We start from the raw sequence: 15,611 nt of genomic DNA on the forward strand, positions 1-15,611 counted from the left end.
GAAACAGAGGAGCCGCCCATGTCCCCGCCCCCTACGAACAAAACAACCAATCAGAGGCCGCGGAGTGAGTCTGCGGTTTAGTTTGATTCTCGTCAAAGATCAAACTGTGCTGTCAAGATAATTCCCGACAAACTTCTTTGGCTCTTCGCAGCTGCCAGGCACAGGAATGGTAACTACTAAAGTACAACGAGATATTCCTCAATAATGGAGAGTATCGGGCTGTGTGAAAACATAAAACGCTCGTAGTGAAGACAGAAGTAAGCGGTGAGACGCTTCTGTTCAATGGATGATTGCAAAGATGGTTTAGAAGTTTAGCTGCTTTTGGAAAGTTTATTATTATGCTGTATTTACAGGCCAACACAAAAGCCAGAAACAAGGGTGTCTCTTTGTCTCCACCATTGTTAAATGGTGAAGAGTGGAGAACTTCACCTTCATTGGATGTGCTGTTGTAGTGGTAAAATCTAACATTGAGTACTTCAGGTACATATTCACACTGCAAATATTATTGATGCTTTTTGAAAGTGTCCTAGGTGTCCATCCCTGATGTCCTTGGTGAAGGGCCACAAGATGATGTGACACAAGTCAAATTCAAAAATTCAAATTCTATATGACAATTTCCACATCCTCCAGAAAGTCTATACAAAGTGAAGTCAGTCAAACAAAGTCATGTCTTTGGGCTGTGAGAGGAAATTTATGGTTCATGTCTGGAGAAAGCGAACTGAGCCTCAAGATACACAAAAAGCATCAAGGTAAGAAATGAACCTTTCACTGTTTGGCTGTAAGATCATAGTGATTACCAGATGCCACTGTGCAGCCTCTTTTGCACCAGTTTGCCAACAGTTATATGTTGTAAGCTGTACAAATGAAACACCAATTTTTCCCATATACACACTTCTTATTCTGTATCAGAAAAATATATGACACTCCTGCAATACTCTGTTTTGAGTAATAAAGCCTCAAAATGTTACACTGGACACATTATGTCTCCTACATCACTGAATATCAGTTCTCAGTCTATGTGCACTGGTGGCTTCAGGTTTCCACATCACACTCATTTAATTTGACCATATGGCTTCCAAAACTAATTGTCATGTCACAGAGAAACTTCAAGTTTTCAGCAGCTCCAGTGTCAAACTCTGCACACACATCATTCTGCACAATGGTTAAACATCCAAATGAAGTAATAATAAGAAAAACACATTAAAGGGGAATTTTAATGATTTTACTGCTGCTGTGATTAAAATGTTTTGTTAAAGTGTTGCAATTTATTATTCATCACAGTATTTTGCAGTTCAGTCCATATTTCATTGTTAATGAAGATGAGGAGAGGACAGTGAGGACTGATTTTTTACTGTATCTGTTAGAACAATTCGAAAGCAAGAAGGTCTTTTTAAGTCACACTTTGTTTAACCCTCTGAGGTCGAAGGGTATTTTCTCAATTTCCAGCCTACATTATTTCTTAAACTTGCCTTTTAAAAGGTTGCAAAAGTGTTTATATTACAATTTTCAGAACTATCTCAGCTCTTTCTAAAATGAGACCTCTTTATTTGACCCTCTTTGCACTATGCAAAAGAATAATTTGTTATTTTATTTGTTAAAACTGAAGCCCAGTTTTTTGAAATTCTCCAAATCTCGTGTGAAAACATGGATGATGTGGATGAAATGGGTATACCAAAGTCTTAGGGACTTAGGTTCATAAAAAAAATAGTGCAATATATGAATGAAATAGTAGATAAATGTTTAGTAAATGCCTAAAATGAGATTTTGTAAAATCACTGAGTTGAAGCGTTGTCTGTTACTCTGCTTTTAAACAAAATTTAGAGGCCTGCTTAGAGGCCTACTACCTCTGGCTTTGAGTCATGTACAATCTGAAAGGGAATATGAAGAGTATGAAACGGAAATTTAGGAGTCAAATGATTCTAACAACATTCAAACCATATTTCTAATATCTATTATCGCAAAGATATTAATAGAAACATCCGTTGACCTCGGAGGGCAGATGTAATTTCACATTTGAGACAAGTCTGAAATCCTGCTCTGATTAATTGTGAACATCTGTCATAGATCGCCACCTAGTGTTTCTTGGCATGAACTGGTCATGTGTCATTACTCACTTTCTTCCAGAAGATGGTGCAGTTACTCTAATGAAGCTGTTGAAGGCTCTGCAATTGATACAGTGACAAGTGCATCAGTGTGTCATTTTAATAAATGAAGGTGGCAGGTCAAAGGACTGATGAGACCGGGACTCCACCAAATGAATAATCACTTTGTTAAAACATGGCCCAGTCTTATTTTAACCAAAGAAGAGTCAGTGCCGTCCTCTTAATTAATTTCACTTTAATGAAAGTTACAATTAGGCTACACATGTAACACCGGTAACTGGCTGTGTGATAAAATGGGCACAGGCCAGTGTCATCGTCACATCCAGACATGCAGGTTAAATTAACTGGAGACTTTGAATTAGTCACGTTTGACTAGACTGACGAATAGTCCAATACAATGGAAGGATGGATGAGTGGATGTTTCTCGGCACACATCGGAAACAACATGAAGTCCTAATACCAGTGTTCACACTAGGAGCCCCGGTGTTGTTTTAATCACATTGCCATCCATCCATCCACGTCTGGATAATTGGAGCATACGGTGCCACAGTGTGGGGCTATACTTTATGACACTCACGCGGTCAGTTTCTTACAGTAATTAAAGTCATTTGCTACAGTTCCTTCACCTTTTCTTGTCTGCGGGTCAGCGCCGCTGGATTCCCGTCTTTAAACGCTGTGAGACTCATGTTTTTGTTGTTGTAAAGTGTGTGAGCAGAAAGGCTTCTTCCTGCGCATTTGTGCGGTGATACGGGAGGTGGGGAGGGCCCTCGGGGCGAGCACACCCCTACCGCCTGTGTCAGAGTATTTCAGAACAGAGGCCAGCATTTAGTCATTCTTCATGAAAGCTGCACTCTCAGTTGTCTGCTCAAGTCCACCGTAACTTGTGGACCACAGGAGGATATATCTCTGTTCACCACGGATCCGAGGACCACGGTTTGATCTACTTCTTTATTCTTCGGTGAAACTTTTTGCGTCGTGACCACAGGATAGCCTACTTTTTACGCACAGTTATTTGACGCTCAAAAAGGACAATGCCTCGATCTTTCTTGGTCAAGAAGTACTTCGCCAAACAAAAGCCAAACTACAGTGAACTTGAATGTCAGAATGGTGAGTTGAGAAGTTGTTTTATTCTTGAATGGGTTGTGGAGGCATCCTTACATAAGTGCGCAAACTAGATTAAAAACAACAACAACAAAAAAAAGTTCTCTTGAGTGTATTTGTTCGTTTATAGTAAAATGAAACTACATTTTCTAAGTTGAATGTATTTGTGCCTGGTTCAACTACAAACCAGGCACCTCCCCGTTCAAGTCGGGGCCCGTTAGATGCACTTTCCCCCCTTTCTGCAACCAGACAGAGCACCATTCATGTTACAAGCCCTTGTGAATACGTGGGAGGAAACGGCCCATGAAACCCTCCCATGGCTCCAGCTTCATGCTCAGTAAATGTAGAGAAAAACAAGAATTTACAACCAAAATAGGTACAAACAGAGTATGTGTAGTTGTTGAAAGTATGTGAAGTATCATTCAAATGGAGAACCTGATGTCTGTTCTTCTATAATTCAATCAAATGTTACTGAATTTTGGTTTACTGTCCCACACCAGCTGTGTGTTTTAACCATCCTCCTCCCTTTCTTCTCAGACATTTCACTGGAGATATATCCTCTTGCTGAGCTCACATCAGGAGACAACACCTCTGCTGCCACCTGCTTCACAACAGGTCTGGTGTGGGACCTGAGTGTCCTGCCCACCCTCTACCTGCCCACCTCCCAAACAGAGCCCTCTGTTGCCCCAGGCCCCCTGGACCTCAGCTCCCCATCCAGCCTCAGTAGCAGCGCCAGCAGCAGCGGAGAGGAGGATGAAGGACGTACATCAGACCCCCCCAGCCCCGAACCCGTACACACATATGCCCCTCGCCAGCGGATGAAATGCACTGGCGTTATGGCTCACGTCAGTCCCCCGGAGGAGGAGGAGGAGAGAGAGGCCCCCGTCACAGCAGCCAGGCCAGCCTTCCTCTGCAAACACTGCCCCAAAGAGTACACCAGCCTGGGGGCTCTGAAGATGCACATCCGCTCACACACCCTGCCCTGTGTGTGCACCACCTGTGGAAAGGCTTTCTCCAGGCCATGGCTGCTGCGCGGCCACATCCGCACACACACAGGTAAGATTTGTGTTTACAGAATTTCTACATTATACACCCTCCCTCATCTGCTAAGTTTACAATTCATGATTGAGGAAATCAGTGTACGTGTTGCAGTAAAACAGTGAATCTACATCTGAGTTGCTGTCATTGTGAGTCACCAGGTCACTCCCTCATCACTGGGGCTGTGAAGTAACCGCAAGGGATATCCATGACAATCAGTTTGATGAGCTCAGCACTTGATCAGCAGACATTGTCACATAGGGAAGCCCTGTGTAGACCCTGTGCTCATTGATCACCCATTGTGTTTAATGTCCCAGCAACAATGACTCGTCATCTAATTATCTTATCACGGCTGGCTGGGGAAGACGACAAAATAGAGGCACATGAGTGACAAAAGGTTTACATGAAGCCCTGAAGGCTCTCCACTATCTGTGAGCACTTAGTACCTGCAGCAACTTGTCAGAATGCTAATCTCATTTGGCTCTTATTGAATCATGCTAATTCAGTCAGGCTCTGACCCCACCAGCCTACCACGTGCTTCTTCATTATCTCCAGAATGTGTGTGTGTGTGTGTGTGTGTGTGTGTGTGTGTGTTCGTGTGTGTTCGTGTTTGTCTGTGTCTGTGTGTGTGAGGTGTTAATGGGAAGCTCTTGTGAACTCAGAGGCGCCTGACTGTTGTTACTATGACGTCAGTCGTTATAGCCACATCTAAAGAGAGTACCAGTGAAGTCATATGACATGTGTTTACACCCATTTCTGTCCAGGTGAGCGTCCATTCTCCTGCCCCCACTGCAACCGGGCCTTCGCTGACCGCTCCAACCTGCGGGCTCATCTGCAGACCCACGCTGAGGTGAAAAAGTACCAGTGTGGCGTCTGCTCTCGCACCTTCAGCCGCATGTCATTGCTGCAGAAACACAGCTCCTCGGGGTGCTGCTCCACCACGGTGTGAGACTTCATGGAGAGAGACAGAGGGACCCATTCAGAGCTCAGGGCAGTGGAGGGCTGGTGGACACAGAGAGGGGGTCTACACAAGCCCAGCTGGCCTGTTGATGACCCATAAGGCCACAAACAGCGTGAAATGGCCTGCTTTAAGAGACCTGGAGGGAATCAAGCCTCATTATGGATCTGACTTTACAAGCCTCTTAGCTTCTCTGTTACATGAAAAAAACAGCTGAGGAGCAGATTTTTTCTTCCAAGTCTTGAGGCTGGACCAAATCTGAACTGAGCAATGCTGACACTCACTCGATATCAGCCCCTTTGTTGCTATTGTGCCCATTCCAAAGACCAAATATGTAGTGAACTCAGAGGGGTAAGAGGTGTTCTTTCCTGTCTCTGTCCTGGTGCCGGCCAACTCAGGATCATGGCCTAGACACAGCTGCTGAGAGGTAGGGGTGCGTGGGTGGAATAAATCTCTCAGCGTGCCTCAAAACACACACGCACACACACATACACATACACATACACACACACACACACACAAAAGCAAATGCACACACAGCTGTCCCTGGTACTGTGGTGTAGATAGACGAGGTGCTAACAGGTGCTACAGCCATGACCTTCGCCGGTTGATAGCAGGTGACTTCCACTGCCCTTGGTTTGCTTAAGAAAAAAAGAGGAAGCATGTCATCACAAAAGAATGGCATCAGTTATTGTTTTCCACCAGTGGGGATCCTTTTAAGCTTCTATTTTGACTACATCCAAACCTTGTCTTTAATCTGATAAGTTTCAGAGATAGGAAAAGCTGTTCTGTCTGTTGTTATTTTCCAAAGAAGCTTCATTTTTGCAGCTCCACTGCAACCTGGATGACAATGTAAGCCATGCACTCAAGGTTACCACAGTGTTAATAATACCAGCCAAAGCCATATTTTGTAACTTAAATGAGTTTGTGCCTTCAAATTGTTTTGCTTTTGAAACCAAAACTGCCTTTTTTTTACCTCAGTTAGTAGAAAACCATTGATTGCAGTATTAGTAGAAATTAGCACCAAACTGTTTGAAAATGCAATAAGGCTGGGACCAAAGATTTTTAAAGTTTACACCATGAAGACATGGTTTCCTCATATGTGATCAAACCCTGTAAATGGACACTACAAAGATGAATTTTTAACTTTCCGAAACAATTTATGGCAGTGTTTTATAGTGCAATGTGCAGATGTGTTATTTCAATTTTGTACTATGCTTGTGTGTTCATCTATTTCTTGTAATATGTAATTGATAAATTTCCATTCAATAAAATAATTTATGTTTATTAAAACTTGCCCTGTCATTTGCATTAGTGTAAAAAGTCCACACTGCTACACCTTTATCTCCTTTTTGATATGATGTGGAAATGGGCGCCCTTGATACGTTAGATATAAAAAGTTCTGGTTGCTCATTAACTGCTCAACATCATCACATTAGGCGTGGCGCATGAACCGACCATTGTGATGAAGTAAAATTGCAGATGTGCAGGTGAACACACCATGTGATGGATGGGAACAAATGAATGCACCTGCTTCCAGTTTCCACCTGCCACCTACTTCTCACTGTCACTGTGCAAACACTGCTGGGAATGTGAATGTGAGTGCATGTTTGCGTGTACGGTTAAAAGAAAACTTGACTGAAAGTCAACATGTGTTTTCAATCAATCCCAAGATTTAATGTGGATTCATACGTGCTCTCTGTAGCTCTTGAAATGAACCTAAAGTGGAATTCTAGTAAGCTACGTCCATGATTGCAGTGTGTGTGTGTGTATATTTTTTTCCTCCTCAGGGAGAGTATAACATTCTCCTCTTCCTCCGCCTAGACAGTGAGTCAGAGTCTGCCCAGACTGGAGCTTTAGGTTCCCATGGCTCCTCTTGCTCTCAGTCAGTAAGTCAAGCCACTAGTCAGTCAGTCTGTCAGTGAGTTAGTTGGTGTGCGTGGGCTGAGGCCCAGTCGAGCCAGCACAGAGTGAGGTAAGCTGTTCCACGGCACAGTTCCTTATTTCCCTCTGAGTCAGGGAAATGTGCACACACCATTACCAGCCAGAACCACCACTGTAGGATGTAGCAGTGACTCACCTCACACACTCACTGCTTCAAACATAACGGCTTATACAGATTCTCAAACATCTGTGCACCAACCAGGTCTAATGTGGAACTAATGTGAGAGTTCTTCATTGTGGTTCCTTTTTGGCCATTATGCTCTCGTGTCTTTTACCCAGGATGCTCTTGGATGGATAAAAGGGCCATTAAAATCTCAGCTGTTGGAGGTTAGCTCAGTCCTATTTTGATGATGTCAGCTGGTATGTCCAGAAGTGAGGGTGTTAGCTCTGCTGAGACAATAGAAACAAGTCTCTCGTTTACACTTTCCTCTGAAGTTTGCTTGTTGTTTGACCACCTCTGATGATCTTCATCTGTACAGTCTCTCATCACCTCGTTATTGATGAGGTGCCGCCTCTGCAGAGTAAGTGGGGGGTTTTAAAAAGAATGTATATTCTTACATATCAACAATTCTGCCCATCTTGAATTCATCTTGCTAGTCTTATGAGGTCAACACTGCAGCAGAGCCACATTTTGCCAGAATAAACTCATACATTTCAAATCTTTGCTGCATCACACGTCGCTGTACTTATTTCTGCCTTTTTATAGAGAAATGAAAACATAACATGCTCCCCTTCTTGTTCCTTGGGGAGAGTGGAGGGTCTGGATCTGAAATCTGAGAGCGTTTTCCTGCTGTGTGCTTTACAGTGCCAGAGCACTCACTGTAATTTACCAAAAGTGGCTGCTATTTATGCCATAAAGCATGTGTTTAACATTCCTGAACCCCACTGTGTTTGTGTATTCCTCGCTCTCTCACTCGCTTGCACTCTCCCACTCACTCTCTGCCTGCTGTATTTCTATTTATGTGTGTGTGTGTGTGTGTGTGTGTGTGTGTGTGTGTGTGTGTGTCCCTACAGAGCAGCAGCCCTTTCCTTCTTCACAGAAGGATCATCTCTCCCCCTCTGAGACAAGGCCGACAGGAAGTGGGAGTTTACATTGGCCTACTTTACCCAAAAAAGCAGCCCTGGGCCGAGGAGCTGCAGAGCTCAAGTGCTGTTTCTGCTGCTGCTGCTGCTGCTGCCGCTGCTGCTGCACTTTGCCAGTGCCAGCGCCATGTCCCATCCCCCCATCAGCTGTCCCACCCATGCTGCTCTTTTAGCCAAGTTTTCGGGGTGGAGTTGGGTGGCCAGGAACTAAAGCGTGGCCTTCGGTGCAGCAGCAGTTTGGTCTCATAGCCTGGGAGACAGGAAGGGGCTGTCAGCATCTCATAAACAGGACTCATCCTGCACTCATGACACACAAGACCTGGAGAGAAAACTCCCAGGAACAACCTTCAGACACTTAAACTCCAGACTGTGGTTCAGTCTGGTGCTTGTCAATGACCTACTCAAGATGAACCATAACACAGACACTGAATAGGCATAGGCTGACGTTCTCACATGTGACTGTCACCTGAAAGTCAGTCGCCATTTTTACCTGATTATCAGCAGTGAACAATCCAAATACAGCGTGACCGCATTGCCATGTTACTTCTAGAACTGCAGAGCTTTTCATTACCCTCTAATGATTTGATGTTAATCACTTTCTCTGTCCAAGTTTGGTGGGAGTCCTTGTCCCCGGAAGATCTTCTGCACCGTTGTTGTCTGTCTCTGACACAGTTAAGTTCAGAGTACTGATGTAAATGTCAGAATGCAGAGCTAATTCCTCTCCACTGAGCTGCAAACAGGCCAGAGACACAGCCGCTGCATGTGGTAAATAAGGCCAACAGCGGTAACACCACAAGTATGCTTAATGATGGATTTGATCAGGCTGTGGAGTTGCCCCAAGGCTGCATTGGAGAAGTGGTTGGGTGAGTTAAGGGATGGGGGTAAGGGGTGCATATTAAAGAGTAATGAATCACACACTCAGTCACAGGGTCGCCGGCTATGAATGTGCTCTCTGTTGGTTTTCCTGGAGCCTGGAGTTTACTAACTGATGACGCAGGCTGGACTTGATCAGAGACATGTGTTGCTGCGGACTCGATGCCAGTGAGAAGCATAGCGAGAGAGAGGAGAAGGGGGAGAGGTAGAGGGATGGATGGCGCCTGAGTTCTCTGATGGCTGAGGGCTGATGGGACATGAGAGGAGAAGGAGGGAGAAAATAACCCCAACTTCTACCCTGGGACAGGAAACAAGAGATTCTCAGAGAGTATCCTGACCCAGCTTTCTTAACCATCATTACTCCCAAATTCTTGTGTGGCATCTCACTAGCTGAGGAGCAGTGTGTGTCTGCTGGACACAAAAGCAACCAGAACAAATCTTCTTCTGACCGTAACAAATGATCATAATGCTAATGTGACTATTTTTAACCGAACGGTGCTCTGAGCTAAATGCTAGCGTCACAATAATAATGCTGTTTAGCGATAATAATGCTGTTTAGTGGGTATAGATACCATGTTCACCATCTTAGTTAGGTAACATTTTCTAATAAGCAAAGTATACTGGCCTATTTAAAACCTTGACGTCATAGTGGTGCTTTCACTAGAAAACAACAAATGTCAACCTTATGGTGACACTGCAGACACCATGTAATCCCCATCCAGTTACTGAGATATATCAGTCTGGACCAATGTGGTGGACTGACCATAGAGCCACACCGGCCAAAAACATAGAAAGTCACCCTCACATGTTAAGCCTCTACCCGCCTGACAGTGGTAGAAATATCATCTGCTTGCTACGCTGGAATTCACCTGAGCACATTTTCCCAGACAAGGTGCACAAGGACGTTGAGCTGTCGCCGGAGGCTTCGTCAGAGTATTATGAAAGAGGTGATGTAGATTTCTGCCCACCTGTCGGGGCATGTCACAGTGTTACAGTGTGTAAACAGCATCACACTGTACGCTGGGAAACTGATTGTCTCCCCACTGGTTCTTTAGTTTTCAAGTTTTTTAGTTTGTTGAAAGTCACAAACCTGTGTGTGAAAGGGGAGAGCCACCTACTCAGGCAAGCTGGGTCATGCCATGATTAAATGTCTTGCACACATGAATATCACTGACACGAAGGGGATTGCTAATTGAGTCATGATAGAGTGTACACCATGTCATTTCCCATGAAGAGTCTCCCAAGGGCTTGAAGCCACACCAGTATAAGAGATGCATGTTTAGAGCAGCAATAAGAGTTTGTCAAAGGCTGAGGTGTCAAGTACTTCCCATTTGTTCCAGTGGAGATCAAAGAAAGTTAAGACATGAGGCAGTGCACCCCAGGAACAGATCAAAACACATAGTAAACACCAACAGTCCACTTCATGTACACAGACACACTCTCACACTGATTTACATTCAGCAGCTGTCAAATTGTCATTAATCACCACAGATGCTTTTATACTGTCTCCAACATCCTCTGATGCAAACACACAAACTTAGGTGAACACACAAGCGTACACACCAAGGACTGCTCTTCTGTGTGGGAGGCCTACGCAGCAGCTGGTTATGATGAAAAACACCCGGCACTCCCACTGACACCCCACAGGCCGTCCCTGTCACTGTGACGCACCGAGGGCTGCTGATTCCCCAAACGGCTCCAAGGCCCCAGATCTGGAGGAGAGAGATCTATTCATCTGCAGTCCAGCTTTCAAACAACTCCAACTTAACAGAGAGCCAGTTGATTGTGCACAGTTGGTTTCCAAACAATAGACACACACACACACACACACACACACACACACACACACACACACACACACACACACACTCACTCACTCACTCGCACAATCCCAAATCTATGCACGCACACAGACTAATGCGCACAGTCCTGCACATGTTGAAGCCATTATCCTGTTGCTTGTTAAGTCATTACTCTATAGCTTGTTATTTTCTCAAGCAAGAGAAAGCAATCTATCCACAAAGGAGTGCTGAGAGATTTGCCACCCGACTGAGCCTTGGGATATGGGAAGTTACCCTGAAATTTGAGGAATGCGGTGAGGTCTGAAACCTAAGAAACAGAAAAAAAAAATCATCTTCTGGAACAGAGAAGTTTGTTTCCCGGAGTCTCCGAGTTGTAGCTGCCGCCAAGACTGTTTGAGATATCCACAGGGAGGGAGTATTATAGACATTACTGATGACAGTGCAGAAAAGTTTCAGTCCACCAATGGGACATGGAGGAACTGACATAGTCCGAGAGCTTTGACATATTCATGGTGGATCTCAGACATCTGGTTTCCATTTCCCTCCTCTCCCAAGACAGTGAGTGCTGGCAGCGGGGCTTTTCAATGAAATCGTCTATTCCACTTCCTGTGCTATCAGTTTAGCATAAGTGTGTGCAGCACAAAGGGTAATGAAAGTGATGCTCAGCACATAGGCAGTTATTAAAGTGCACTGCAATGCTTTCCTAGAGGGTTTTTTTTTTTCTTTTTTTTTAGCGCCCCACCCCCCAAACCCTGACGCCACCCTCCGGGTTTATTAGCAGGAACACCCCATGAACGGCCATTTTCACAGCATCCTCTCCACTCTGCTCCACACTAGCAAAAACCTGCGAGCCAGCACACTCTCACCACGCTGCTAATGAGTGACACATGCCCCCTAGCTCCGCTGCTGACACCTAAGATCAAAGCCCTGGAAGAGAAGGTTCAAACCCAGACCCCTTCATCCCCCCACCCACCTCCTCTTTGACACCCACGTGATATGTCTGAGGGCAGCCAAATGGTGATACACCTGTCCTTGCTACAGTTAACACGAGCAGTGGCAGAGGTGCCTGTCTTGTGCTTCCATTCACAGGACCAATGTCAGGAGCGAAGTAATGTGTATTCCAGCTGTGGGTGATAAGAGATCAGATAACACCATCCAGATATGTTGCATGTCAAAGTGAGAGACATAGATGAGATGCTGTGCACAGTCAAAACTATTCATCTGCTCTAAATCCTGTGGGTGTAAAGATTAAGGCAGGAAACAGAATTATGGAAACCTGATTGCAAAAGTCTGGATCGACACTGAATCTCTCACTCCATGATCCCTCCAGTCCGCTTCATTAAATCAATTGCTTCACCCATCTCCAGCTGAAATATTGTCCGAGCAGTTTCCATACTGCTGAAGGGCGTCGAGAACAGAGCTGGTAGACAGGAGAGGGAGGAGAGGGGGAGCTAGCCAGGGCAAAGGCAGGAAATCCCAATGCAGCATGAACTATTTTCCTCCATAGTTCCACCAGAACAGCTCTTTGTACCAGTCCCCCGCCCCCCCTCTATCGGGCCTCTGTCTCTGACAACCATCCAGTGCTGTTCTATGAGGCAACCGCACCACTACCACCACCACCACCACTGTGGAAAAAAAACAATCCAAACCTCTGTCACACACACACACACACACACACACACACACATGTGTGTGTGTGCGCAGTACACTCGTGGGCTGTTACTCAGCAGTGCTGGGGGTTGTGGAGTGGGGATCAAAAGCTTGGGGTTCCCCTCCAACTCAGTCCAAAGTCCCACTGTGGTTAGGCTATAGACAGAGAGGCACCTTACTTTACACAGAGACCCCAAATGCCAAAAACACTCAAGTGTACAAAAGAAGACGCACACAGCTGCACTGAAAACGCTTCCTTTCCTTCTACACAAATTCAACACAGGAGGAAAACGATCTGTGGCAAATCAAGGCCCTTTTTCTTTCTCGTTCTTCCCATCAAACATTCCTTGGCAGGAACTCTCAATCCCCTCACAGTATCACTTGATCATCGAGGACACACATGCTCTTCATGTGACTCCAATGAAGAGATGGCTCTGCAGAGGGATATCGCAACAAAACTCAGTTCTGTCCGGGACTCTCATTTCACAGTGACACACATTCCTTTTCATTAAGACTGAACGGTTGGAGGAATGAGAGAAATTCAGGTCAGTGACACTTGTGAAGAACCAGGAAGGCAAATATCAGCGATTGACTCCCTGCCACTGCAAAATACCCACTGAATGTGTGTTTCCATATTGCAACATCAAATCCAGACACAGTGCTGATTTGTTGCAGAGCCAGAACTAGGCCTGTGATTGACTTGGATTTATTTTATGCAGCAATGAGACCCCATGCAAAGACCGAGAGGCCTCCAAAAAGCCCGTAACAGGACAAATTCAAGGCTGTTGAAGAGGCAAGTGTGAGTATATAGTGGGTGGGAGTAGAAAAGGCACCTTGCAACAGCTGGTCTGAATTATCCATGGGGTCGGGGGTAGTCGGCTCGGGGAGGCGGAGGGGAGGCGTGGAGACTCCTGGCGCCAGGATCGGGCCAGCAGGTCAGGGAGGATGACGATTACCAAAATACTAGCAGGCAGCATAGCCCTGCAGAGAGGGGGTGTTCCTGGCTCACACCGCTCACAGTTACAGGATGGGCAGACGAGGGGACGACTGTGGGGGGAGAGTCTGTGTGTGTGTGTTTGTGTGTGTGTGTGTGTGTGTGACAGAAAGAGGGACGCTCCTACTTCCACTTCCTATGAGATAGACCCTTCCTGTCATTGAGAAACACCATGTTAATGACTGTTAGGTGTAATGACCTTTATGAGAGAACACAACCAGATGAGTGTAATAGGGTTTATATGAGCTTGACACTGACTTTATTATATAAATGAATCCTTTTATTTAGTAAAATGTAGCTTTTGTTTTGTTCTTGGTGGAAAACCACACAGTGCAACCAGCTGCTTGCAAGGTGCAGTTCACTCATAAGGCTCCTTTTGTGCCTCCTCTCAGACTGACCTGACCACATGTGTACAAACTGAAATCTGTGACGTTACTGGTGGCATATAGAAGCATGGCTCCCTCTGCTGGTGAAGGTGTAACACTGATCATTTCCGTGATCATAAAGATGATGAAATATTCACTTCACAGTCAAGTTTGTTCAAATTAAATCTACATCGAGTCAAAGCAGGAAAAATGTTTGTACTTTGTTCTGTCTATATACAATTAACAAGAAGCCAATAAACATAGTTTCGTAATTATAAAATGTATTTATTTATTCATTATACATTTACTTCAGTGGGTTAATGCAAAAAGTAATCTTACAGATATAAGTCAAGTTTCTTTAAGGAATCTTCTTATTCTTTAAACAAGGCTTTGCTTGTGTCATTGTGATGGGTTTAGTCATTGTGACCAATCCACTTTCATCAACTTTATTAAATTAAACTCAAAAAGCTGAATCGAATAAGCCTTTTTGGTCGATGTAAACAAAACTCAAACAGGATATTGATAGTAATTTTGTTTTCTTCATAGATACAGCACTACACGTACGTCACCTAGCCTAATATCACTTTCAACACTACCCGTATAATCCCTAATAAAATAAAACTGTAAAACCGTTATAGTATGAAACTGAACACTGTTAAACATCGTCCAGTGACTGCACTCCGGACGTGGCCTGAGGGGTCTTAATCATCTTATTACTGATAAGGAGGAGACTTCAAATCAAATCAGTGGACATCACTGGCACTGGAGACAAAACCCCTCATTACATCTGGATCAACATTTGTCTCAGATCTAAGGTCTAGCTGAACTGAAAAGAAAAACTGAAACTACAGGGGATACAGCTATACAGTGTTTTCCAGCATACTGAGGGAAAGCTGGAATAAAACCTCCCAAGATTTAACCACAGACCTCCTCTTTTTCAACAGGCCCTTGGTCTTGTTTGAATCCTAGTTCAGGGTCAAAGGTCACACCCTTATGATATCAATATCAAGTATCCATTTCATATCACTATTGTTTTGTTACAGTAAACCACGTATTCACCTTCAGGTAAAGCTGGAAACAGGACCATTAAACGTTCACATAACATAACATCCACAGTCAATCACACCTGCAGAGATGAATCATTGAAACACCACGTATGATTTTCTCTTGAAATGAAAGAAAAAAAACGTATATGTAAAAAACTTTTAAGGTGCTACTGCTTTAGCATATTTGATTCAGAACCAGAGGGTTGAAAAAAAATAATGGTATAGTGTTGGCTTGTGAGCCAAGTCATTCATATTTTGAAGTCACAGCAACTTCTCCTCTCCCAAAACAAGAACACACCATTTACTTTTCTCCTTTTTAAAACTTAAAGTTATTCATTTCCCAAGGTCATGAACACCCTTGTGTTTCAGGATATCAATAAACCAACAATAATACATTAAATGTGAGACGTGCCATAAAGGTTGTCATTTCAAAGGCCTCAGATAAAATGGGGACATGTGATTACAGCCCCGTGGCAGTAGAGGGCAGCATTGATCAGAATCACTGTAGCTTCCACAAAAAGGGCAAATTTGTTGCACAGTTTTAATCCTGTTTTATCTGACATGTAGTCATAATAAATAATGACCTGTAATGCTCTCTCAGTAGTAAATATTGGCCTCCTCACACAAGTCTTACATCTTAATTCTGCTGATTCAG

At 44.3% G+C, this 15,611-nt stretch overlaps 1 protein-coding gene across 1 annotated transcript; it reads left to right on the forward strand.

Moving 5' to 3' along the window:
* The first annotated feature begins 2,953 nt into the window (after positions 1-2,953).
* On the forward strand, positions 2,954-6,475 carry LOC111221774 (protein snail homolog Sna-like). The gene is made up of 3 exons (XM_022745326.1): positions 2,954-3,209; positions 3,741-4,259; positions 5,006-6,475. The coding sequence occupies exons 1-3, from the start codon at positions 3,134-3,136 to the stop codon at positions 5,188-5,190; spliced, it is 780 nt and encodes a 259-aa protein (XP_022601047.1). The 5' UTR covers positions 2,954-3,133; the 3' UTR covers positions 5,191-6,475.
* Positions 6,476-15,611: the final 9,136 nt, after the last annotated feature.

The sequence above is a fragment of the Seriola dumerili genome, unplaced genomic scaffold (assembly GCF_002260705.1).
Source record: "Seriola dumerili isolate Sdu_G_001 unplaced genomic scaffold, Sdu_1.0 BDQW01000088.1, whole genome shotgun sequence".
In the NCBI taxonomy this organism is placed as follows: Eukaryota; Metazoa; Chordata; class Actinopteri; order Carangiformes; family Carangidae; genus Seriola; species Seriola dumerili.

Excerpts from the sequence above, each read along its gene's own strand:
- LOC111221774 (XM_022745326.1), top strand. The coding sequence starts at position 3,134 with ATGCCTCGATCTTTCTTGGTCAAGAAGTACTTCGCCAAACAAAAGCCA. Across the intron at positions 3,210-3,740 it reads TGAACTTGAATGTCAGAATG|ACATTTCACTGGAGATATAT; the intron begins GTGAGTTGAGAA and ends CTTTCTTCTCAG. Across the intron at positions 4,260-5,005 it reads CCACATCCGCACACACACAG|GTGAGCGTCCATTCTCCTGC; the intron begins GTAAGATTTGTG and ends ATTTCTGTCCAG.